Source organism: Bufo bufo, chromosome 2, assembly GCF_905171765.1.
Source record: "Bufo bufo chromosome 2, aBufBuf1.1, whole genome shotgun sequence".
In the NCBI taxonomy this organism is placed as follows: domain Eukaryota; kingdom Metazoa; phylum Chordata; class Amphibia; order Anura; family Bufonidae; genus Bufo; species Bufo bufo.
Genome location: NC_053390.1, coordinates 467,434,953 through 467,462,592, shown reverse-complemented (window position 1 = coordinate 467,462,592; position 27,640 = coordinate 467,434,953). Strand labels below are relative to the sequence as shown.

Genomic DNA, 27,640 nt, shown 5'->3' with positions numbered 1-27,640 from the left:
TTTAACAGAAGAAGACAAATGAAAACCTAACGGGGAGACTGAACATGGTAAAACCTCCTTAAAACAATTTTCAGCAATACCTTTAGGCAAACACTGCGGAACCAATAAGGGTTCTATAACACTGTCAGCCTCACCTCCCCCCACCCACTCAGCTGCGAGCCAAGCAGAAGCAACATTATGTAATACAGGCTCAGAAGCAGCAGTCTGAGGAGGGGGAACAGACGAAGACCAAGGGATTAACACTTCAAGGGAGGAAAGAACTCTAGACAGCAAAGACATGTCGGGGCAAGCTGGGCAGCAGACCACTCACTCAACATAGGACCCGGTTCAGGTTGAGGCGCTGCAGCAGCTGCTGTTGTGGCTCCATCCTGTGATCCTACTGGAACATCCGGACCTTCCTGCAGACTGACACTCTCCCGTCCAGTCGGTCACCCCAAACCCCGCAACCCATTGCCTAGGGTCCGCGGGGAGAAGTTTGAGACCAGCGCTGATGATCCCGGCTGACAATGAACCTTGACTCGCAAGACCAGTGCCGGCACGTATCCTTTCCTGCAGATGTGGCCGCACATGCGCAAAAGGCAACGGGGAAAACCTCCTCTTCTAGCTTCTCTGCCTCAGGCTCCTCTCGCGGGATCCCAACGTCGCTCCTTCGCTGGCCACCTCCGATCACTGCTCCCGTTCTGCCTCAGCCAAGGCTCCCACCAGAACACCACCAACAGACTCCCCGAACTCCTGGGATGAAAACTCTGACACACCAGACGGTTCCACAGCAGGATGGAAGGGCGTATCCTACCCGAGACCCTGGGATACAATAGGTCATCTAAATTGACCAATTAGGGAGAAATCACTTGGTAGAATCAGAAAAAGCAGGAAATATTTTCCCTCCAAAACCTTCAGCTAAAATAACCATCTCATCGCTGGGCATAAAATCTTTCCAGCCCAGTGACAAAGACAGAGATTAAAGGCAATGCCAGTATGGCAACGTGTACCCTTCCATAATGTCCGGGGTCCGTCCATTCCCTTCATTTAAGTAAATGGGACAAACAGCCTGGGGCGTAGCTATAGGGGAAGCGGCGGCTGCTGCTTTGGGGCCTGAACTCAGAAGGGGACCACCCAGGAGGACTAAAAGATTTTTTTTGTCAGGGCCCCCTAAACAGTATTATAAAATGACATTATATACAGTACTGACCAAAAGTTTGGACACACCTTCTCATTCAAAGAGTTTTCTTTATTTTCATGACTATGAAGGCATCAAAACTATTAATTAACACATGTGGAATTATATACATAACAAACAAGTTTGAAACAACTGAAAATATGTCATATTCTAGGTTCTTCAAAGTAGCCACCTTTTGCTTTGATTACTGCTTTGCACACTCATGGCATTCTCTTGATGAGCTTCAAGAGGTAGTCCCCTGAAATGGTCTTCCAACAGTCTTGAAGGAGTTCCCAGAGATGCTTTACACTTGTTGGCCCTTTTGCCTTCACTCTGCGGTCCAGCTCACCCCAAACCATCTCGATTGGGTTCAGGTCCGGTGACTGTGGAGGCCAGGTCATCTGGCGCAGCACCCCATCACTCTCCTTCATGGTCAAATTGCCCTTACTTTGAAAGTTTTCCCAATTTTTCGGCTGACTGACTGACCTTCATTTCTTAAAGTAATGATGGCCACTCGTTTTTCTTTACTTAGCTGCTTTTTTCTTGCCATAATACAAATTCTAAGAGTCTATTCAGTAGGACTATCAGTTGTGTATCCACCTGACTTCTCCTCAACGCAACTGATGGTCCCAACCCCATTTATAAGGCAAGAAATCCCACTTATTAAACCTGACAGGGCACACCTGTGAAGTGAAAAACCATTTCAGGGGACTACTTCTTGAAGCTCATCAAGAGAATGCCAAGAGTGTGCAAAGCAGTAATCAAAGCAAAAGGTGGCTACTTTGAAGAACCTAGAATATGACATATTTTCAGTTGTTTCACAATTGTTTGTTATGTATATAATTCCACAGGTGTTAATTCATAGTTTTGATGCCTTCAGTGTGAATCTACAATTTTCATAGTCATGAAAATAAAGAAAACCCTTTGAATAAGAAGGTGTGTCCAAACTTTTGGTCTGTACTGTATATATATCTAAGGTCCCTATCAGTATGTCTTTGGAGTGTGGAGTACCCGGTGGAAAGCCATGCAGACACAGGGAGAACATACAGACTCCAGGCAGTTTCGAACTCAGGACCACAGTGCTGCAAATTATATCTTATACTGTATGTTAGGGATTAAAACTGTAGTGTTAAAAAGGTTACTACAGTCAATTTACACTATTATTGTATTTAGACTACCACAACTACCTTATATGGAATGTACTAAACTAATGTCAGTAAAAAAAAAAAGGAGGTCAGAGGGGGAAGGGGGGGATTGTTATTTCAAAATAGATGAAATTCCTATGATTGGTTGGTCAGTACCGACCAACCAATTGTAGAAATCTAAATGATAGGACGACTCCCCCCTAGACTTGATAGTAAGTGGCTGGCCATAAAACTGTGAGCTGTGTCACAGTGATTAGTTTTTTGCTCAGAAAAGCTGCAATTGACCGGCCAGCAGTTTCTCCCTAGGTGACATGCAACAGCTAGGACAGCAGCCATCTTTAGTCAGACACTATGTATTTAGACACAGACACCTAAATTCATCTGCAAACAAAGGCTGAATTCACAACGAGATCAGTCATGCTTGTGTGCATATATATTAGTGAGCAACATATAAAGTACGCCAAATGAAAGCTACTTACAATGTATACAGTTTCATTCTCCTTAAGCTGCTTGATCACAATCTGGATCTCCTTTATGTTTGTATTGGGATGCCTGTCTACAAGGCCTTTTATTTCTTCCCCCATGATTGTGGCGGCTAGTTCATTGGGAAAGTTCAAAACTCTTCCAGTACCAATAGCCGAGATGGCAACAGATTTCACATCTTTGTTAGAATTACATTTATCCAGAAATCTACAGATCCCATCTCTAAGATCCTAAAAACATAAATAATATAAATAAGATAGACATCTATATACCGTACTACATTTAATATACAACCACATATTTCTACATCAAGTGCACAATCTAAGACTTTCAGTGAAAGCAATTGTCTTTGCCGTTTCATGACATGTCAGTCAGCTTTCAACTGCTAAATGATTTATTCTACCACTGCCATGGGAAAGTATTTACCCGTCATTGGAATTTTCTTGTTTTGTTGCAGTACAGTCTGGAATTAAAATGGATTATAATTTAGATTTTATATGATGGACATGACTAAATAGTCCAAACTGTTAAAAATGAAATAAATAAAATCTGAAGCGTTGCGAGTACATTTGTACTTACCTCCTTTACTATAAAACTCCTACATAAGTTCTGGTTCTAGCATCCTGAATAAAGTCTCCCTGTGAGCAATCAAAGTGTCATATGATCTGTAACATGATGTGAGAATACATAGAGCCCCAAGACTGTATTACATTAAAAGATCAGGCATGTGGAGATCTCCTCCAGACTATGGAGAGGACCGACCGTTATGCCATCACTTGTCCACATACTCACTAGTTGTTTGCTGGCAGCAGATCGTGATTAGACAGCACGATCTGCCGTTGGCAAATTATGACTTTTAGGCATGCTTAAAAATCTGGATTGCCTGATGAACGAGAGTCATCGGGCAATTGGCGTCATTGTTACACTGCCAGATCATCACTAACAACTGTTACTACAAATGCTTGCTACTTATGATTTGGCACATAATCTGCTAGTGTAACACAGCCCTAATCTAGCAACGACCAAGGAGCTCTCCAAACAGGAGACAAAGTTGTATAGATCAGAGGGGTTATTAAAAAAAATCCCAAACTTTGAACATCGCACAGAGCACCATTAAATTCATCATAACAAACTGGAAAAAATATGGTACAAACTACAAACCTGAAAAGAGTAGGCCGTCCAACAATACTCCCAGACTGGGAAAGAAGGACACTGATCAGCTATTCAAAAAAGACACCAATGATAACACTGACAGAGCTCCAAAGATCCACAGTGAAGGTGGACGTATGTGTCCATAGGACCATTAGGATCTGTATACTCTACAGAGTGGGGCTTCATGGAAGAGCAGCCAGAAAAAAGCCATTGCTTAACCACCTCAGCCCCCAGTGCTTAAACACCCTGAAAGACCAGGCCACTTTTTACACTTCTGACCTACACTACTTTCACCGTTTATTGCTCGGTCATGCAACTTATCACCCAAATGAATTTTACCTCCTTTTCTTCTCACTAATAGAGCTTTCATTTGGTGGTATTTCATTGCTGCTGACATTTTTACTTTTTTTGTTATTAATCGAAATTTAACGATTTTTTTGCAAAAAAATGACATTTTTCACTTTCAGTTGTAAAATTTTGCAAAAAAAACGACATCCATATAGAAATTTTGCTCTAAATTTATAGTTCTACATGTCTTTGATAAAAAAAAAATGTTTGGGTAAAAAAAAAATGGTTTGGGTAAAAGTTATAGCGTTTACAAACTATGGTACAAAAATGTGAATTTCCGCTTTTTGAAGCAGCTCTGACTTTCTGAGCACCTGTCATGTTTCCTGAGGTTCTACAATGCCCAGACAGTACAAACACCCCACAAATGACCCCATTTCTGAAAGTACACACCCTAAGGTATTCGCTGATGGGCATAGTGAGTTCATAGAACTTTTTATTTTTTGTCACAAGTTAGCGGAAAATGATGATTTTTTTTTTTTTTTTTTTTTTTTCCTTACAAAGTCTCATATTCCACTAACTTGTGACAAAAAATAAAAACTTCTATGAACTCACTATGCCCATCAGCGAATACCTTGGGGTCTCTTCTTTCCAAAATGGGGTCACTTGTGGGGTAGTTATACTGCCCTGGCATTCTAGGGGCCCAAATGTGTGGTAAGGAGTTTGAAATCAAATTCTGTAAAAAAATGACCTGTGAAATCCGAAAGGTGCTCTTTGGAATATGGGCCCCTTTGCCCACCTAGGCTGCAAAAAAGTGTCACACATCTGGTATCTCCGTACTCAGGAGAAGGTGGGGAATGTGTTTTGGGGTGTCATTTTATATATACCCATGCTGGGTGAGAGAAATATCTTGGCAAAAGACAACTTTTCCCATTTTTTTATACAAAGTTGTCATTTGACCAAGATATTTATCTCACCCAGCATGGGTATATGTAAAAAGACACCCCAAAACACATTCCTCAACTTCTCCTGAGTACGGGGATACCAGATGTGTGACACTTTTTTGCAGCCTAGGTGGGCAAAGGGGCCCATATTCCAAAGAGCACCTTTCGGATTTCACTCCTCATTTTTTCCTGAATTTGATTTCAAACTCCTTACCACACATTTGGGCCCCTAGAATACCAGGGCAGTATAACTACCCCACAAGTGACCCCATTTTGGAAAGAAGACACCCCAAGGTATTCCGTGAGGGGCATGGCGAGTTCCTAGAATTTTTTATTTTTTGTCACAAGTTAGTGGAAAATGATGATTTTTTTTTTTTTTTTTTTTTTTCATACAAAGTCTCATATTCCACAAACTTGTGACAAAAAATAAAAACTTCCATGAACTCACTATGCCCATCAGCGAATACCTTGGGGTCTCTTCTTTCCAAAATGGGGTCACTTGTGTGGTAGTTATACTGCCCTGGCATTCTAGGGGCCCAAATGTGTGGTAAGTAGGTAAATGACCTGTGAAATCCGAAAGGTGCTCTTTGGAATGTGGGCCCCTTTGCCCACCTAGGCTGCAAAAAAGTGTCACACATCTGGTATCCCCGTATTCAGGAGAAGTTGAGGAATGTGTTTTGGGGTGTCTTTTTACATATACCCATGCTGGGTGAGATAAATATCTTGGTCAAATGCCAACTTTGTATAAAAAAATGGGAAAAGTTGTCTTTTGCCAAGATATTTCTCTCACCCAGCATGGGTATATGTAAAATGACACCCCAAAACACATTCCCCAACTTCTCCCGATTACGGAGATACCAGATGTGTGACACTTTTTTGCAGCCGAGGTGGGCAAAGGGGCCCATATTCAAAAGAGCACCTTTCGGATTTCACAGGTAATTTTTTACAGAATTTGATTTCAAACTCCTTACCACACATTTGGGCCCCTAGAATGCCAGGGCAGTATAACTACCCCACAAGTGACCCCATTTTGGAAAGAAGAGACCCCAAGGTATTCGCTGATGGGCAAAGTGAGTTCATGGAAGTTTTTATTTTTTGTCACAAGTTAGTGGAATATGAGACTTTGTATGAAAAAAAAAAAAAAAAAAAAAATAAGCATTTTCCACTAACTTGTGACAAAAAATAAAAAATTCTAGGAACTCGCCATGCCCCTCACAGAATACCTTGGGGTGTCTTCTTTCCAAAATGGGGTCACTTGTGGGGTAGTTATACTGCCCTGGCATTTTCCAGGGGCCCTAATGTGTGGTAAGTAGGTAAATGACCTGTGAAATCCTAAAGGTGCTCTTTGGAATATGGGCCCCTTTGCCCACCTAGGCTGCAAAAAAGTGTCACACATGTGGTATCGCCGTATTCAGGAGAAGTTGGGGAATGTGTTTTGGGGTGTCATTTTACATATACCCATGCTGGGTGAGAGAAATATCTTGGCAAAAGACAACTTTTCCCATTTTTTTATACAAAGTTGGCATTTGACCAAGATATTTCTCTCACCCAGCATGGGTATATGTAAAATGACACCCCAAAACACATTCCCCAACTTCTCCTGAGTACGGCGATACCAGATGTGTGACACTTTTTTGCAGCCTAGATGCGCAAAGGTGCCCAAATTCCTTTTAGGAGGGCATTTTTAGACATTTGGATACCAGACTTCTTCTCACGCTTTGGGGCCCCTAGAATGCCAGGGCAGTATAAATACCCCACATGTGACCCCATTTTGGAAAGAAGACACCCCAAGGTATTCAATGAGGGGCATGGCGAGTTCATAGAAATTTTTTTTTTTTGGCACAAGTTAGCGGAAATTGATATTTTTAATTTTTTTCTCACAAAGTCTCCCGTTCCGCTAACTTGGGACAAAAATTTCAATCTTTCATGGACTCAATATGCCCCTCACGGAATACCTGGGGGTGTCTTCTTTCCGAAATGGGGTCACATGTGGGGTATTTATACTGCCCTGGCATTCTAGGGGCCCTAAAGCGTGAGAAGAAGTCTGGAATATAAATGTCTAAAAAATTTTACGCATTTGGATTCCGTGAGGGGTATGGTGAGTTCATGTGAGATTTTATTTTTTGACACAAGTTAGTGGAATATGAGACTTTGTAAGAAAAAAAAAATAAAATTCTGCTAACTTGGGCCAAAAAAATATCTGAATGGAGCCTTACAGAGGGGTGCTAAATGACAGGGGGGTGATAAATGACAGGGGGGTGATCAATGACAGGGGGGTGATCAATGACAGGGGCGTGATCAATGACAGGGGGGTGATCAATGACAGGGGGGTGATCAGGGAGTCTATATGGGGTGATAACCACAGTCATTGATCACGCCCGTGTAAGGCTTCATTCAGACGTCCGGATGCGTTTTGCGGATCCGATCCATCTATCAGTGCATCCGTAAAAATCATGCGGACATCTGAATGGAGCTTTACAGGGGGGTAATCAATGACAGGGGGGTGATCAGGGAGTCTATATGGGGTGATCACCACAGTCATTGATCATGCCCCTGTAAGGCTTCATTCAGACGTCCGGATGCGTTTTGCGGATCGGATCCATCTATCAGTGCATCCGTAAAAATCATGCGGACATCTGAATGGAGCTTTACAGGGGGGTAATCAATGACAGGGGGGTGATCAATGACAGGGGGGTGATCAGGGAGTCTATATGGGGTGATCACCACAGTCATTGATCATGCCCCTGTAAGGCTTCATTCAGACGTCCGGATGCGTTTTGCGGATCGGATCCATCTATCAGTGCATCCGTAAAAATCATGCGGACATCTGAATGGAGCTTTACAGGGGGGTAATCAATGACAGGGGGGTGATCACCACAGTCATTGATCATGCCCCTGTAAGGCTTCATTCAGACGACCGGATGCGTTTTGCGGATCCGATCCATGTATCAGTGCATCCGTAAAAATCATGCGGACATCTGAATGGAGCTTTACAGGGGGTGATCAATGACAGGGGTGTAATCAATGACAGGGGGGTGATCAGGGAGTCTATATGGGGTGATAACCACAGTCATTGATCATGCCCCTGTAAGGCTTCATTCAGACGTCCGGATGCGTTTTGCGGATCCGATCCATCTATCAGTGCATCCGTAAAAATCATGCGGACATCTGAATGGAGCTTTACAGGGGGGTAATCAATGACAGGGGGGTAATCAATGACAGGGGGGTGATCAGGGAGTCTATATGGGGTGATCACCACAGTCATTGATCATGCCCCTGTAAGGCTTCATTCAGACGTCCGGATGCGTTTTGCGGATCCGATCCATCTATCAGTGCATCCGTAAAAATCATGCGGACATCTGAATGGAGCTTTACAGGGGGGTAATCAATGACAGGGGGGTGATCACCACAGTCATTGATCATGCCCCTGTAAGGCTTCATTCAGACGACCGGATGCGTTTTGCGGATCCGATCCATGTATCAGTGCATCCGTAAAAATCATGCGGACATCTGAATGGAGCTTTACAGGGGGGTAATCAATGACAGGGGGGTAATCAATGACAGGGGGGTGATCAGGGAGTCTATATGGGGTGATCACCACAGTCATTGATCATGCCCCTGTAAGGCTTCATTCAGACGTCCGGATGCGTTTTGCGGATCCGATCCATCTATCAGTGGATCCGTAAAAATCATGCGGACGTCTGAATGGAGCTTTACAGGGGGGTAATCAATGACAGGGGGGTAATCAATGACAGGGGGGTGATCAGGGAGTCTATATGGGGTGATCACCACAGTCATTGATCACGCCCCTGTAAGGCTTCATTCAGACGTCCGGATGCGTTTTGCGGATCCGATCCATCTATCAGTGGATCCGTAAAAATCAAGCGGACGTCTGAATGGAGCTTTACAGGGGGTTGATCAATGACAGGGGGGTAATCAATGACAGGGGGGTGATCAGGGAGTCTATATGGGGTGATCAGGGGTGATTAGGGGTGATCAGGGGCTAATAAGGGGTTAATAAGTGATGGGGGGGGGGTGTAGTGTAGTGTAGTGGTGCTTGGTGCTACTTTACTGAGCTACCTGTGTCCTCTGGTGGTCGATCCAAACAAAGGGGACCACCAGAGGACCAGGTAGCAGGTATATTAGACGCTGTTATCAAAACAGCGTCTAATATACCTGTTAGGGGTTAAAAAAAACACATCTCCAGCCTGCCAGCGAACGATCGCCGCTGGCAGGCTGGAGATCAACTCTCTTACCTTCCGTTCCTGTGAGCGCGCGCGCCTGTGTGCGCGCGTTCACAGGAAATCTCGCGTCTCGCGAGATGACGCGTATATGCGTGACTGTGCGCAGCGCTGCCACCTCCGGAACGCGATCCTGCGTTAGGCGGTCCGGAGGTGGTTAAAGTAATGCATAAGAAAACACCAAACAATATGTGCCATGGAAGATTGCTCTCTGGTCAGATAAAACGAAGGCCCCATTCACACAACTGTAATCTTTTGCATTTTTTGCGGACTAAATGCAGACCCATTCATTGCAATGGATCGCCAAAAAATACGGACAGCATACCATGTGCTGTCCACATCCGTATGTCTACTCCACATAGATAGATAAAACATGTCCTAGAAAGATAGAACGTATTCTTGTTCATTTTGCAGACAAGAACAGGCTTTGCTACAGTGGATCTGCAAAAAAACAAAACGGATGCAACACGGACGTCACAAGGATTTCATTCATGTTTTTTTTTTTGTGGATCTGCGTTTTGTGGATTGCAAATACATACAGTCAAGTGAATGTACCCTAATACTGAAATGTGTGGCAAAAACCGAACATTCCTCTTCACTTCATGAACACCATTCCCCAAGTGAAGCATGGTGGTGACAGCATCATGCTGTGAGGCGCTTCTCATCTGCAGGGACTGGAAAACTGATCAGGATTTAAGGAGAGATGGAGGTCAATAAATACAGAATTCTCGAAGAAAAAAACGGCTTCAGTCTGCCAGAGAGTTGAGACTGCAATGAAGGTTCACCATCTAGCAGGAAAAGGGCCCTAAACATACTACTAAAACTACAGTATATTGCAGTAGTTTATAGGGAAAACATATAAATGTCTTTGAATGACCTAGTCAAAGTCCAGACATCAATCCAACTACTGTATACCAACCCACATAACTTGAAAAAGCTGGCTCCACAATGCAATGACTTTTAGGGGGTAAATACTTATGCAGATTAAATTTCTCTATTTTGTTTTAATTATTGTTTGTGTTACAGTAAAAAAACATTTAGCAAATTCAAAGTGGTAGACTTGTTGTGGAAATCAAATCCATTTAATCCCCTCATCAATCCATTTTATTTCCAGGTTGTAATGCAATAAAACAAAAAAAAAAAGTTGAATACTTGTGCAAGGCAAGGTTAATGACAGGTGGACATGTATGACTATTACGGCGATCTAACTGTGAGCAAGGAGGAGATTCGGAGGACGCAGGCGGTGGTGGGCTCCTTCACAGGGGAGAGTGGCTGGGCACCAAGTAGGTTAGTACAGCTCCTTGGGCACCTTACCAGGGTCATTTAGATGTATATAAAATCATTTTTTAAACACAATAAAAGCACACAGCCCTATAGGACAGGTATATTGCGGACATGCTAGCGGCGATCTAGCCGTGCATGTCCGCATCTCTATAACCTAAAACAAGGTGACAGAATCCCTTTAAAAAGGGTTTAGATGAATTCTTAAAAGTAAAACACATTAATGCTTATGAAAACGTGTAGAAATCTGAGTCTCACTTCCTTCTGGGATTCGCGTCCCCACCTATCCCTTGGTTGAACTTGATGGACTTATGTCTTTTTTCAACCGTATTAACTATGCAACTATGTAATGTAAGTTATCAGAAATTAATCGTCCTTAACCAGAGCAGAGAATATTTTATAATTCTACACATTCATAAACAGGACGCTCATGACGAATGACATTTCTTTCCATTCCATCTAAAGTGCCATGTAGCAGGTACTATATATGTATTTTGTAATTTCATTTTTTAGATAATATACACTCACCTAAAGAATTATTAGGAACACCATACTAATACGGTGTTGGACCCCCTTTTGCCTTCAGAACTGCCTTAATTCTACGTGGCATTGATTCAACAAGGTGCTGATAGCATTCTTTAGAAATGTTGGCCCATATTGATAGGATAGCATCTTGCAGTTGATGGAGATTTGAGGGATGCACATCCAGGGCACGAAGCTCCCGTTCCACCACATCCCAAACATGCTCTATTGGGTTGAGATCTGGTGACTGTGGGGGCCATTTTAGTACAGTGAACTCATTGTCATGTTCAAGAAACCAATTAGAAATGATTCGAGCTTTGTGACATGGTGCATTATCCTGCTGGAAGTAGCCATCAGAGGATGGATACATGTTCTCATTCTGTTTACGCTAAATTTGGACTCTACCATTTGAATGTCTCAACAGAAATCGAGACTCATCAGACCAGGCAACATTTTTCCAGTCTTCAACAGTCCAATTTTGGTGAGCTCGTGCAAATTGTAGCCTCTTTTTCCTATTTGTAGTGGAGATGAGTGGTACCCGGTGGGGTCTTCTGCTGTTGTAGCCCATCCGCCTCAAGGTTGTGCGTGTTGTGGCTTCACAAATGCTTTGCTGCATACCTCGGTTGTAACGAGTGGTTATTTCAGTCAACGTTGCTCTTCTATCAGCTTGAATCAGTCGGCCCATTCTCCTCTGACCTCTAGCATCCACAAGGCATTTTTGCCCACAGGACTGCCGCATACTCGATGTTTTTCCCTTTTCACACCATTCTTTGTAAACCCTAGAAATGGTTGTGCGTGAAAATCCCAGTAACTGAGCAGATTGTGAAATACTCGGACTGGCCCGTCTGGCACCAACAACCATGCCACGCTCAAAATTGCTTAAATCACCTTTCTTTCCCATTCTGACATTCAGTTTGGAGTTCAGGAGATTGTCTTGACCAGGACCACACCCCTAAATGCATTGAAGCAACTGCCATGTGATTGGTTGACTAGATAATTGCATTAATGAGAAATAGAACAGGTGTTCCTAATAATTCTTTAGGTGAGTGTATAACAGTTACTTCCTGGGATAAATGAATAATCTTAGCAATAAAACCATTAATATCGATAGCTTACCTTTTTCGGAGAACTACTAGCAGGATTCCAAATGTTACAGTTAATGAACATTACACGTTTACAATCCAAGGAAAATCTTGCCCCAGCAGTTGGTAGGTCAATACAACGATCTGGTTTGTTTCCACGTGTTAATACAGTTGTAAACAGGTTAGAGAATTCTTTTCCTGCTTTTGCTTCTAGATCTTTGGTTATATTCAAAACATTTAAGTTTGGATTTGTTGCCAGCAATGGAAAAGCAAGCACGTCAACCTGTGAATAAAATTAACCAGTATTATCATATCATCTGCTTAAATTCCATAAGCTTGGCCTGCAGTATAAAATCCCTAGCTATACTCCATACAGCATTCAGAGGCAGATTGACCATCAACTCTACAGAGAGAAGTCAAGGTGGGCCGGTCAGGTTATAATGTCATGAGGCTGCCCCCAAAAACTATTCAGCAGTTCAGCACTTCAGGAATTCTTGTCACAGAAGACCCATAAGCCAGTATACTATGTGGCATCACAGTCTATGTACGCCCCACAACCTCTGCCTGGTAACATGATATATCGTAATAGCGCTCCTCCTCTTGGTTAACAGCTTTGCCTAATAAAGCAATTCCAATGGTGAGTAGAGGATGTTAACGCATGTAGAAATATACCTTTGTGTCCTGTGAGTAAGGCTACTTTCACACTTGCGTTGTTTTCCAGTACTGAGATCCGGCAGAGGATCTCAATAACTGAAAAAAAACAAAACATTTCCGTTTAGTCCTCATGCATTCTGAATATAAAGAGATCCGTTCAGGATGCATCAGGATGTCTTCCATTCCTGCAGCATTCAGTTTTGTTACCAGACACAAAACCACTGCGGTTTTGTGTCCGGTCATAAAAACGGAAAGAAACGGATCCGGTACTGAAAACAATGTAAGTCAATACTGGAATTAACAACACAAGTGTGAAAGTAGCCCAAGACTTTCAGAGAACATTAACTTTTCTTCAATAGATAAATAACATTACAAGTGCCCAACAAGGAAAAAGCTCACGTCAATGGACCCTACCCAACATTCCCCAATCCCCACTTCATATTGTTGCGCAATGTCATGTGCAGCACATAACTCTGGAGCGTAAATCAACACCAAGTGGGAGGACTGGGGAGGGTTTAGTGAGGAAAGCCAGAACACCTGACATGTTTAGGGCTGCCACTGGCCAACTGCAAGCTACTCTGCATACAATAATAAAGTTCAAATCTATTAGAGGCCACAGAGGTATGCTACTACATTAATTTAATGGGAGTCACCAGTTTTATGCTGCCCGATCAGCAGGCAGCATAAACTGGTGACAGATACCCAGTCACATACATGGAGCTAGCCATTTTGCTAAAATCCGTATAGAGCTGCTCAATACCGCAGTACACCAGTGCTCCCAGCGCTCCTTGCCCCTTGCTACAGATTGACATCTTTCTTCCTAATGCAGTCAATAGCAATGTGGTGGGGACATCCTGGAGGTCAGGAATATAATTGCAGCGTCCCACATGTGTGTGTAAATGGGACACTTCAAACATCTTAATGTATGTACATGTGTTTATTTGAATTTTATGGTATTCATTTTATGGTATTCCACTCGGCCCTAGGTGGTGCTGGCACCACATAATATATATAGTTTGGGTGTGTCTAGCTTAAGGGGAATGTTAGTTAGTAGTTGGTGAGAGGAGGAGAAGCAAGTTCATGGAGGAGAGAGACAGGCTAAAGTCACCATGTAGCAGCTGTGTTCTATTCCTCTGGGCCCTGATCAGACTAGCACCAGACACTAAGTCTATACACCAAAATGCAGAGAGACTAGTGAGGGTAACAGCTAACTATGGCTTATGGACCTCATCAGCACAAGTGACCAGGAGTAGCTTTCAGAGTGTCTGGACACAAATGGATAATTGATGCGAGAATTGTCTTTATCACTAACTAAACCTTCCAGGTAGTAGTGAAAACCAAAAACCTTTCTAGAAGACTTTCCTGCCAAAGAATGAAGCAGATATGTTTGCCTGTCGTGAAGGGAACGCCCTTAAAGGAAAACTCCTAAATAAATAGTTAATAGCATCTTTAGTGCCAGAGTGCTATAAAGAGTGAACTTAGGATTACTACCAGGATCCTTGCCTGTAGAGTATCAGGATTAGAAGAATCTCTCCATTGACAACTGCCACTACCTGATAATAGGATTACCCGTGAACTTATTATTATTTGTGGCATACAAAACGCTTTCCATTTGTAACCCTGTGAAGTAACACAGGCTGCGTTATCTGAAATGCCTAGTAGATGGACTCAGTATGCTGTTAATAAGACATTGAGCATTGATCACATGACTGGCTGAAATGAGTCACATGGTTAGTGACATCATCGCAGGTCCTAAAACGGCTGGCTGCACAGCTCAAAAGAGGAAGGTCCTGGAAAAGTTTCTAGAAGCTACGATTTGCTCAGCCAGAGAGAGGACATGAGTCTGGCATTGAGAGACTGCAGCACAGAGACAGAACCTGGCGGAGAGAACTTACTTCACCCAAGATCACACCTGCTGAGAGAGGGACCGCTGGCAAAGACAAGCACTGAGTCCAGACGTCTGGTGAATCCAGTGAAAGGAGATTGCTGCGGACTGGCCTGATAAATGGTGTTGTGAGGGTAAGTCAAACCTCTCCCTGTATCACCACAGGGCACCTGTCTCCTCACCACAATAAAGACTCTGAGGTCCAGTGACGGACATTACACAGCTCAGGCTGCTTCAGTGACCCTGCGGAGCAAGAGCTTATAAGGGCCCCAACTCTCCTATGTGCACCAACGGCCATTAGGGCGAAGATAGGGGGTGGGACGCAGGTTTGCTAGTGGGTGGGTGAGGAAGAATCCACATTACCCTGTTATTTGTGTTACGCTATTGTATTTTCCTATGTATGTTGGTTCAGTTTGTTACGCACTATATAAAGTTAATTCCAGTTAGGCTGTGTCAGTCTCATTTGCACCAAGTATGTTCCCAGTGGAGCCTCACATCCCTACCCCGGATGTTCCACTGGGTGGAGGCACTGCCGCAGACATGTACCCCAACTCCCAGATAGCGGAGGCTCAGGATCCGCCTGTCAGGCATAGTGAGTTAACTAGGGTTAGGGACCCCATAGACACTAGGGGGCGCCCCAAAACCCCGTTACATATGGAGGCACTGCTGAGATCAATTGGGGTACAACCAGTGAGAATAGATTAAATCCTCAGGCCACTCCCTCCTTTGCAAAAGAGTGGGCCCAGCAAAGAAATGTACCATTGCAGCAAGCTGTGATGTTATGCAGAGTCCCATCCTGCTGTGAGATGAATCACGTCATCTTGTGTATAGAACTTCGATTGGGAATAGAAATGGCGACCGTCAGGGATATCCTGCAGGATTCTGAAGGCCAAACTTACATGTTAATATATTGTCATACGGACTTGGGAGACCATGAGATGCCTACCAACATTCATTTATATGGAGCTGTAACGGTCACGTCCACACACACACAGGGGGAAGGGTAGTGACCACTGCGCTCCACCCTCACCCCTGGCCCTGCCTACTTGCCTCACGAGTCCTGATGACAGGGGACAACTGGACAGCAGTCCCTAACTTAGGATATGTGCAGGGAAGACAGACAAGACAAAATACGGAACATGAACGGACCGGGTCAGAACCAAGAAGGCTACGCAGTACAACGGATTAAGCAAAGAATGGTCAGGAGAAGCCGGGGTCAAATACCAGGAGAGTAGCGAAGTACAAGAGGAGTCCTAAGAGAGTAGTCAGGTGGGAGCCGAGGTCACAAAACCAGGATGTATGCGCAGTACAGGAGGAGCAGGCAGAGGATCGTCAGGGAACAGGATCAGGTAAATATTCAGTAGTCCAACAAATAGCCAGGAACCTAGAAATTAACAGGCAACCTGTAGCCAGCAGGCTGCCTGTATTTATAGTGGGGAGTGAGGGTCATGTGACGTGGCCAGCGTCACATGACCGACAGACCAACCAGTCGAGCACCGAGTGATCAGCTCGGCGCTCAAGGCAGACTAGGAGCAGGGAGCCACCCAGCTAGTAAAGCCGCCCTGGGAATGAGGTCAAACACAGAACCTCATTCCAAAAGCTAAGCAACAGTTCTGCGGGCAATGGGGGACCGAGTGCACCTTCGGAACCCCGTGACAGTACCCCCCCTTTTACGAGGGGCCACCGGACCCAAGACTTCAGGCGATGGCTTTTCAGGGTGTTCTAAATGAAATTTACGAACAAGTCTAGGAGCATGAACCTCACTGGCAGGTACCCAAGATCTCTCTTCAGGTGCATACCCCTTCCAGTGAATCAGGTACTGCAAGGAATTACGCACCTTCCTGACATCCACTATTTTAGACACCACATACTCGACAGCATCATTAACAAGAACCGGCGGAGGCGAGGCTTTCAATGGTACTACCGGTTCAAAATATTTTTTAAGTAGAGATTTATGGAACACATTATGAATGTGGAATGACTCGGGCAGCTCCAACCTAAATAATACCGGGTTAATCACCTCCGTGATCTTATATGGACCAATAAAACGAGGAGCAAATTTTCTAGAAGCTACCTTGAGAGATAGATTCTTGGAGGACAACCATACTTTATCCCCAACCTGAAAGTTCACCCCCCTTGAACGTCTCCTATCGGCCTTGAGTTTTTGAGAACTTTGAGCCTTTTCTAGGTTCGATTGAACCCGGGCCCAAACAGTGCACAGTTCGGAGGAGAGTTTATCAGCTTCAGGGTTAGAAGAGGAGACGGACGACCCAGAATGAAAACGGGGATGAAAACCATGGTTACAAAAGAAAGGGGAGACCCCAGCAGAAGAATTGACACGGTTATTCAGAGCAAATTCAGCCAACGGAAGGAATTTGACCCATAATTGCTGGTCATCAGCAACATACAACCTCAGGAATTGTTCCACAGACTGATTAAGGCGTTCAGTCTGCCCATTACTCTCAGGATGGTAGGCGGAAGAAAAAGACAACGAAATTTTACATCTTTGACAGAAGGCCCTCCAGAATTTGGACACAAACTGCACACCCTTGTCCGAAACAATATTTTCCGGAATGCCATGTAAACTAACAATCTCTCTCACAAAAATAGACGCCAGGGTTTTAGCATTCGGAAGTTTAGACAGGGGAATGAAATGAACCATCTTGCTAAACCTATCGACCACTACCCAAACCACAGTCTTACCCTCCGCCAGCGGTAGGTCAGTTATAAAGTCCATCGAGATATGGGACCAGGGTCTACTGGGAATGGGTAGGGGTCGCAGGTTACCAGCAGGGCGAGTCCTAGGTGTCTTAGACCTGGCACAAACCTCACAGGCTGACACGTAGGACTTGACATCCCTGGTCAGAGTGGGCCACCAATAAGATCTAGAAACCAGATCCTTAGTGCCCTCAATACCCGGATGTCCACAAAAGGCAGAATCGTGACACTCACCCAACAGCTGGAGACGAAATTGTACGGGAACAAACAACTTATCTGTTGGGGTGGATACCGGTGCCAGATGTTGTTCAGCCTTAATGCGAGCCGAGATATCCTGGGTTAGAGCCGCTAAGAAGATGTTTGCTGGTAGGATGGATTCAGGCGGCGTCTCAGTGGGTTGAAAAGCATGGAAGCTCCGAGATAATGCGTCTGCCTTCACATTTTTACTTCCCGGCCTGAACGTAATGGAGAAATCAAAACGGGTAAAAAACAGAGCCCATCGGGCTTGTCGGGGATTCAACCTCTTAGCGGACTCGAGAAACATTAGGTTTTTATGGTCAGTGACAACAGTTACTCGATGCCTTGCCCCCTCCAAAAAATGTCTCCACTCCTCAAATGCCCATTTAATGGCCAACAGCTCCCTATTCCCTATGTCGTAGTTTCTCTCCGTGGGAGAGAATTTCCTAGAGAAGAAGGCACACGGTCTCAGGTTAGTGAGGCTAGCAGGACCTTGTGAAAGGACTGCTCCGGCGCCGTCCTCGGACGCATCCACCTCCACAATAAAGGCTCTCCTGATCAGGCTGGATCAGAATGGGAGCGCTACTAAATGCCTTTTTTAATGTTTCAAATGAAGAAATGGCCTTGGTAGACCAATTCTCCAAATCCGCCCCTTTCTTAGTAAGGTCGGTCAATGGCTTAGCAATTACAGAAAAATTCATGATAAATTTACGGTAGTAATTAGCGAAACCCAAAAACCGTTGTAAAGCCTTTAAGGATGAAGGCCTTACCCATTCCTTAATTGCTAAAACCTTACCAGGATCCATCTTAAAGGCGTGAGGAGTCAAAACATGCCCTAGAAACAGTATCTCCTGTACACCAAAGACATATTTCTCTTGCTTAGCGGATAGCTGGTTCTCCCTCAACACCTCTAATACTTGTTTGACATGGGACACATGAGATTCGAAATCAGGAGAGAATATCAAAATGTCGTCAAGATAGACAATAATAAATTTACCCAAGAACTCCCTAAGAATATCGTTCATTAAGTTTTGGAACACAGCTGGGGCATTGCTGAGTCCAAAAGGCATCACCTGATATTCAAAGTGTCCTATCGGAGTATTGAACGCTGTCTTCCATTCGTCTCCCTCCTTGATTCGGATTAGATTGTATGCCCCTTTCAGGTCAATCTTGGAAAACCAGGTTGCCCCCAAAACCTGGTTAAATAAATCCGGAATCAATGGGAGAGAGTATCTATTTTGGACAGTGATTTTATTTAATCTCCGGTAATCAATACAAGGCCTAAGACCACCATCCTTCTTTTTAACAAAGAAAAACCCTGCTCCCATAGGAGAGACTGAAGGTCTAATATGCCCTTTAGCAAGGCTCTCCTTAATATAATCTTCCATAGCCTTGCGTTCGGGCCCTGAAAGATTATAAATTCGACCTTTAGGAAATTCTGCACCCTCAATTAGCTCTATGGCGCAATCATAAGGTCTATGGGGGGGTAGAACCTCTGGAGTAAGGGACGAGAACACATCAGAATATTCCTTAACAACAGAGGGTAATGTATTAGACCCTACTGAAACCCCAGCCTGGACCACGGACAAGCATGAGTCACACTTAGGTCCCCATTTCACCAACTCTCCTTTGGACCAATCAATTGTGGGGTTATGTAAACGGAGCCAAGGCAACCCTAGTACCACCTCAACCGGTAGGTTCTCCAGGACTAGAAGAGAACATCTCTCAGAGTGGCACACACCCACGGACAGAGAAATTTCAGAGGTACATGACCTCACTGTACCACCAATCAGGGGAGTAGCATCAATAGCCATGACATGGATAGGTGTAGGTAAAGCAAACATTGGAATACCCAATTTACAAGCAAACTCAAAGTCAATAAAGCTGGCCGCTGAACCGGAGTCAATAAAGGCCTTACCCGGCCACTTATTAACCCCCAGAGAAATTGTTATGGGTACCAAAAGCTTACCTTTAGAAAAATCAGGCTGTACCTGGTCTTTAGGTTGTCTTGCCTTAGAAGACTTGTCAGAGAGGTCCCTCTTAGGACACTTGTTGATCCAATGGCCAGGATCTCCACAGTAGAAGCACTCTCCGCGTCTGTGACGAAGATTACCCCGGGTCATGCCAACCTGCATGGGTTCCTCGGTGGAGACCTCAGTGTTGTCCCTGGAAAAGGCCTCTGGCTGGACCACCATCTGAGAACAGAACTGTCGTTCTTGTCGTCTCTCTCTAACTCGTCTGTCAAGTTGGACAACTAGGGTCATCATCTCCTCTAAGGTCTCAGGAATTTGGTAATTGACCAATAGATCTTTTAAATTATCAGATAGACCAGACCTAAACTGACTTTTCAGGGCTGGTTCATTCCATCCTGAGGGGACACACCACCGTCTGAATTGGGTGCAATACTCCTCCGCAGGGAGATGGCCCTGAACCAGTGCCCTAAGAGCTGTCTCGGCTACCAGGGCCCTGTCTGGTTCGTCATAGAGGGTACCCAGGGCCTGAAAAAACCCCTCCACAGAAGTTAGACAGCTGGCCCCAGGAGGTAACGAAAATGCCCAGTCCTGGGGATCACCCTGTAGTAGAGAAATGATAATCCCCACGCGTTGGCTCTCGGGACCGGAGGACACGGGGCGCAAACGGAAGTAGAGTTTGCAATTCTCCTTAAAGGAGAGAAACCTCTTCCGGTCTCCAGAAAAGGGTTCTGGGAGCTTGATCTGGGGTTCAAAATATGGACTGGAGGACAGAGGAGTGGAAGAACCTTGCCCTAACTCACAAGAACGGAGTTTCTCTCCTAGCTCCTGCACCCTCTGTGTCAAGTTAGAGACATGGTCAGTCAGGGTAGTAAGAGGATTCATGATACAGTGGTTATTGGGCCTGTTAATCTGTAACGGTCACGTCCACACACACACAGGGGGAAGGGTAGTGACCACTGCGCTCCACCCTCACCCCTGGCCCTGCCTACTTGCCTCACGAGTCCTGATGACAGGGGACAACTGGACGGCAGTCCCTAACTTAGGATATGTGCAGGGAAGACAGACAAGACAAAATACGGAACATGAACGGACCGGGTCAGAACCAAGAGGGCTACGCAGTACAACGGATTAAGCAAAGAATGGTCAGGAGAAGCCGGGGTCAAATACCAGGAGAGTAGCGAAGTACAAGAGGAGTCCTAAGAGAGTAGTCAGGTGGGAGCCGAGGTCACAAAACCAGGATGTATGCGCAGTACAGGAGGAGCAGGCAGAGGATCGTCAGGGAACAGGATCAGGTAAATATTCAGTAGTCCAACAAATAGCCAGGAACCTAGAAATTAACAGGCAACCTGTAGCCAGCAGGCTGCCTGTATTTATAGTGGGGAGTGAGGGTCATGTGACGTGGCCAGCGTCACATGACCGACAGACCAACCAGTCGAGCACCGAGTGATCAGTTCGGCGCTCAAGGCAGACTAGGAGCAGGGAGCCACCCAGCTAGTAAAGCCGCCCTGGGAATGAGGTCAAACACAGAACCTCATTCCAAAAGCTAAGCAACAGTTCTGCGGGCAATGGGGGACCGAGTGCACCTTCGGAACCCCGTGACAGGAGCCCCGAGTGAAGGATGCTCTTTAGTGTACGCTCTACTTGAGAAAAAAGAAAGGGTCTCGCTGCAACAACCCTTTAAATTAGAACAGAGAGATTATGTCACAGAAAATTATTCTAAGCTCCTGACTCCCATCTCCGGAAAGGCCGGAGCCATTCCTAAACAAGCTGCCCATCCTCCTAGAGAACGGGGGATGATTACTCCTAAAGCAGAATTTCATCCATCTACAGCATTACTGAAACCAGACAACCCTGAAGTCCGCACCCCGCCTACAGGAGGTAGTGATGTATCGGACATACTCCAGAAACTCTCAGAAGCCATAGTGACGGCAAACCACACCCATAGTTACCGCAAACTAAAGGTGTTTTCTGGGAATCAGCCTGTTCCTTCAGGAGAAGAGCCTTTTGAGGTCTGGAAGGATAATGCTATGCAGTTGTTGGAGGAATGGTCTTGTACGGATACCATAAAGAAACAGCGGTTGGTGGAGAGTCTTCGTTTTCCCGCTACAGACATGATAAGACTGTACAAGGGAGTAAATGGGCAAGCTACTGTGCACGACTATCTACAAGTTTTGCAGGATGCTTATGGGAAATCAGAAGATTTGGATGATCTGCTGGTTAAGTTCCTAGCCACTAAGCAGAAGGAGCATGAAAAAGCCACTGCCTCTGAGTTGGATGCTCGGCTATCTAAGCAAATTCAGAGAGGTGGCTTAATCAATAATCCAATTATGATTCTGCTGAGAGCCAAGTTGGATGATAAAGTCCTGCCTTATTCCACCTTAATAAATACAGCCAGGAGATTGGAAGACCAGATGTGTCCACCCCTACAGAAGGAGAAAGAGGATACAGAACTGTCAGCTCTAAAGAAGAAGGTGGCTGAATTGGAGTTCTTATGCAAGTCACCACCAGAGAGAGCAGATCCTCCCCCTGGAAGTGGGGGGCAACACAGGAAGACTCAGAAAAAACTGTTTCCTGAGGATTCACCCCGCCGAGGGGATTGCTTTAAATGTGGAAAGTCAGGGCATTTTCAGCGGGAGTGCCCTGCGAACTCCATGGAGGTGGATGTGGAGGTGCTGGCAACCGAGCTTGAGGAGACTCAAATGACCAGGTCTTACAAGCGAAGGAAGACCCGGCCTACATATGGGTTATCTGTAGGAGCCAAGATTGGGCCTAAATCTTTGATACACGTGCAAGTAGAAGGAATTCAGGCTTCAGCATTGCTAGATACAGGTTCTCAAGTCACCATTATCTACCGAGACTTCTATGAACGTCATTTGAAACACATTCCTATGGAACCTGCAGGAGAGTTTCAGCTATGGGGCGTTGGTTCTCAAGCTCAACCTGTGGAGGGATGCATAAAAGTGACCATAACTATTCCCCAGTTAAACACTGGGATAATATGTCCTATGGAGCTGGAAGCTTTAATATGCCCTGCAGCCAGGAAAGTGTGTGCCCCAATAATATTGGGCACTAATGCAAAGATGGTACAGGATGTATTCAAGGCCTATCTGACAGAAGTGGGAGATGTCTCCTTAGACCGACTGATGGAGGTCAGCCCTGTCCTAGGGAAAGAGTGTAGACGACTAGCCCTTGAAACAAAACCAGGGTCGTGCCACTATTCAGGATCAGAACCTGCATTTGTGAAGCCTGGTGAGACCAAAACCTTACGAGCCATAGCCTCAATGCACCATGAAATGTTGGGGGGAACTGGACAATACCTTATTGAGTCTCTGCCTGAAGAGGATCAGAAGAAAGGGTGGACTCTCATACCTGAGGTAAAAGATTGGCGGAAAAGGTGGTGTCAGAGCTTTCCTGTGATTGGTACAGAATTTAACCCCTACGGAAATCCGGATTGATCGTCATCAGAAGATTGGTGTGATACACCTTTTGGATCAAGTTTCGTCCATCATGTCTGTGAGTGCAGAACAGAAGGATCATGTGAAAGCACCTTTAGATTTTGATCTAGAAGATTCTCCTCTACCACAGGAGTGAAAGACAGCCTTCGTTCAAAACTGGTCACCCGAGAGGGAGTGTTTTCGCGAGCAGAGATGGACGTGGGGTGTTCTAAGAGTGCCACCCATACTATAAGACTTGCTGATTCTACTCCTTTCAGAGAAAGGTCAAGAAGAATACCCCCTCAAGATGTGGAAGATGTCCGGGACATACTCCAGCAGATGGAAGGAGCAGGCATCATCACAGAGTCTCGGAGCCCCTATGCCTCACCTATTGTGGTAGTGAGAAAAAAGAATGGTTCAGTTCGGCTATGTGTGGACTACCGTACTTTGAACAAGAGGACTGTGCCAGATCAGTACACTTTGCCCCGGATAGAGGATCTTCTGAACGCCCTATCTGGCAGCCAGTGGTTCAGTGTGCTTGACTTGAGGTCTGGATATTATCAGGTACCCATGAAGAAGGAGGATCAGGAAAAGACAGCTTTCATCTGCCCTTTGGGGTTTTTCCAGTTTACCAGAATGCCACAGGGAGTCACAGGAGCTCCTGCTACTTTTCAGAGGCTGATGGAGAAAACTGTGGGGGATATGAATCCCAAAGAGTGTCTAGTGTATCTAGGTGACCTAATTGTTTTCGGGAAGACACCAGAGGAGCATGAACAAAGATTGCTAAAGGTGTTGGATCGACTTCAAGCTGAAGGCCTGAAGCTATCAGTGGACAAATGCCGATTTGCCCAGAACTCTGTCACTTATGTGGGGCATATAGTCTCCGCTGAAGGAGTAGCCACAGATCCTGCTAAAATTGAAGCAGTGTTGAATTGGCCAAGACCAGATAACATCAGTGAGTTGCGGTCCTTTCTCGGATTCTGTGGTTACTACCGAAGGTTTGTGAAAGACTACTCAAAGATTGCTCGAGAGTTACATGACCTACTGAAGATTACCTCTGACGTAACGGGTGCTAAGGCACCATCTCCTAAAGACCCCTTTGGAGAGAAATGGACTTCAGGATGTGAAGATGCCTTTCTGACATTGAAGAAGAGACTTACAGAAGCTCCTGTTTTAGCCTATGCAGACCCTGAGAAACCATATATCCTCCATGTGGATGCCAGTATGGAAGGTCTAGGGGGTGTACTGCACCAAAGTTATCCAGAAGGATTGAGGCCGGTGGCTTACATAAGTAGAAGTCTTACAGGTGCAGAGAAGAACTATCCAGTCCATAAATTGGAATTTCTGGCACTCAAGTGGGCCATCGTGGATAAGCTACATGACTATTTGTATGGAGCAACATTCGAAGTAAGGACTGACAACAATCCACTTACCTACATTCAGACTACAGCTAAGCTGGATGCCACAGGACATAGGTGGTTGGCTGCCTTATCAAGCTACAGTTTCAGCCTGAAGTACAAGCCTGGGCCCAAGAATGTCAGCGCAGATGCCCTGTCCCGCAGACCTAGACTCCCTCCTCACCAAGAAGAAGAGGAGTGGGAAGAGATCCCTGGGCCAGGAGTAGGAGCCTTTTGTCAGATGTATGTGGTGGCCGAGAGTCAAGAAGAGTTTGCCGAGCTAAGAGGGATAGACTCCATTAGCCACTCTCCAGAAGCCGTGCCTGAGGTGTTCCATGCTCCAGTCATGCTTCAACAGTGGTCCAGTATAACCACAGAAGACAAGAAGAAGGCTCAAGCGCAGGACTGGTATATTGGGATAGTTATCAGAGCAATAAAGACTAAGAATCCTAAATTGCTGACTTCTCTACCTGTGAGTCAAAGAGAATTATACCGAAGAGAATGGAGCCGACTACATCTTGAAGATGGAGTACTCTATAGGGTCGTGAAGTATCATGATCACCCTGACAGAAAACAATTGGTACTACCCCACAGATACCGTGGCATGGTCCTGAGAGCTCTCCACGATCAACATGGGCATCTCGGGGTGGACAAGACCTATGGCCTAGTACAAGATCGGTTCTATTGGCCTCGCATGAGGGAACATGTCGAGCAACATGTAAAGACATGCAGGAGGTGTATCCAGAGGAAGACCCTGCCTGTGAGAGCTGCCCCTATGGGTCATCTGAAAAGTACGGGACCCATGGATCTTGTGTGCATGGACTATCTCGGCATTGAGAGCGATACAGCGGGAATTGGAAATGTGCTGGTGGTAACGGACCATTTCACCAGATATGCTCAAGCCTTCCCCACTAAAGATCAAAAAGCTGTGACTGTAGCCAAAGTCCTTTGGCAGAAGTATTTTATTCACTATGGACTACCCAATCGGATACACTCTGATCAAGGTAGAGACTTTGAGAGTAAGTTGATCAAGGAGCTGTTGGACATGTTGCAGGTGCAGAAGTCCAGAACCACACCTTATCATCCGGAGGGTGATGCACAGCCAGAACGGTTCAATAGGACCCTCCTAGATATGCTAGGGACTCTCAAGCAAGTCGAGAAGCGGTCTTGGAGTAAACATGTGGAAGCCATGGTCCACGCATACAACTGTACAAGGCATGAATCTACAGGGTTCTCACCCTATTTCCTAATGTTCGGAAGAGAAGCTCGATTACCGATAGATGTCCGTTTGGGAGTGTCTCCTGATGGAACAGATTCAACTTCACACTTTCAATATGTGAGGAACCTCAAACAAAACCTTCATCGGGCCTATGAGTTGGCCACCCAAGCTGCAGCAAAAATGGAAGAACGGAACAAAAGAAGGTATGATTCTAAGGTGAGATATCGGGAGATTCAAGCAGGGGATAAAGTTCTTCTCCGGAATCTAGGTGTGCCTGGAAAACACAAACTGGCTGACAGATGGAAAGATACCCTGTTTGAGGTTGTGTCCAAACTGGAAGGACTGCCAGTGTACAGCATTAGGGGCCCGGAGGGCCGAATAAAGGCTTGGCATAGAAACCATCTGCTTCCAGTTGTGTATGCTGATGAAGAGGAAGAGAGTAGTGAAGAACTGGAGGAAAACCCAGCAGAGAGTCCTGGAAATGGGGCAGAGGAGACCCCGGGAACTCCCAGTGCAGAGGATCAGTGGTGGTCATCACCCGCAGAAGAAACACAGCAAATGCCTCCTTTAACTCCGGTGGTTCCACAAAGTCCCGGAACCTCTCCTGGGTCACAAAGTTCTTCAAGGTTGAATCCAGAAAGTCCATGTTTTGTGCCTGGAACTTCCCTTAGAGACTCTACTTCGAAGGCAGGAGTCGAAGTCCCACAGTTGATGTCCCAAGATCCTCTCCCACAGCGAGAACTGAGACACAGCACCAGAGTGCGGCAACCCCCTAGGGCCTTAGTTTATGATAATATAGGAGAGCCCAGTTATGCCCCGCTGACACAAGCAGCATCTAAAATGGCCACTTTCCTACATGCACTAGCTGAAGTGGTAAATGTTAGTGACACTTTACCCTAAATAAATAGCTAGCTAGGATATTACTGTGCCAACTGTACTGTATGTATGCTAAACATTTTTCTGTTGAATTTTTGTTAAGCCCCCTGGCTCGGACTTGCCAGTGGAAGGCAAGTATTTTTCAAGGGGGAGCATGTAACCCTGTGAAGTAACACAGGCTGCGTTATCTGAAATGCCTAGTAGATGGACTCAGTATGCTGTTAATAAGACATTGAGCATTGATCACATGACTGGCTGAAATGAGTCACATGGTTAGTTACATCATCGCAGGTCCTAAAACGGCTGGCTGCACAGCTCAAAAGAGGAAGGTCCTGGAAAAGTTTCTAGAAGCTACGATTTGCTCAGCCAGAGAGAGGACATGGGTCTGGCATTGAGAGACTGCAGCACAGAGACAGAACCTGGCGGAGAGAACTTACTTCACCCAAGATCACACCTGCTGAGAGAGGGACCGCTGGCAAAGACAAGCACTGAGTCCAGACGTCTGGTGAATCCAGTGAAAGGAGATTGCTGCTGACTGACCGGGTTAATGGTGTTGTGAGGGTAAGTCAAACCTCTCCCTGTATCACCACAGGGCACCTGTCTCCTCACCACAATAAAGACTGAGGTCCAGTGACGGACATTACACAGCTCAGGCTGCTTCAGTGACCCTGCGGAGCAAGAGCTTATAAGGGCCCCAACTCTCCTATGTGCACCAACGGCCATTAGGGCAAAGATAGGGGGTGGGACGCAGGTGTGCTAGTGGGTGGGTGAGGAAGAATCCACATTACCCTGTTATTTGTGTTACGCTATTGTATTTTCCTATGTATGTTGGTTCAGTTTGTTACGCACTATATAAAGTTAATTCCAGTTAGGCTGTGTCAGTCTCATTTGCACCAAGTATGTTCCCAGTGGAGCCTCACATCCCTACCCCGGATGTTCCACTGGGTGGAGGCACT

At 45.4% G+C, this 27,640-nt stretch overlaps 1 protein-coding gene across 5 annotated transcripts in view; it reads right to left on the bottom strand.

Moving 5' to 3' along the window:
- Positions 1-27,640, bottom strand: part of LOC120989528 (protein mono-ADP-ribosyltransferase PARP14-like) — a 245,264-nt gene that overhangs the window by 62,987 nt on the left and 154,637 nt on the right. For 4 of the 5 annotated variants that reach the window (XM_040417684.1, XM_040417687.1, XM_040417686.1 and 1 more), the window contains 2 exons: positions 12,326-12,574; positions 2,781-3,014 (listed from right to left, as the gene is read on the bottom strand). In XM_040417684.1, coding sequence (XP_040273618.1) covers positions 2,781-3,014; positions 12,326-12,574 — 483 coding nt within the window. The remainder of the gene's footprint in view (positions 1-2,780; positions 3,015-12,325; positions 12,575-27,640) is intronic. The other variant, XM_040417688.1, reaches the window with a different exon arrangement.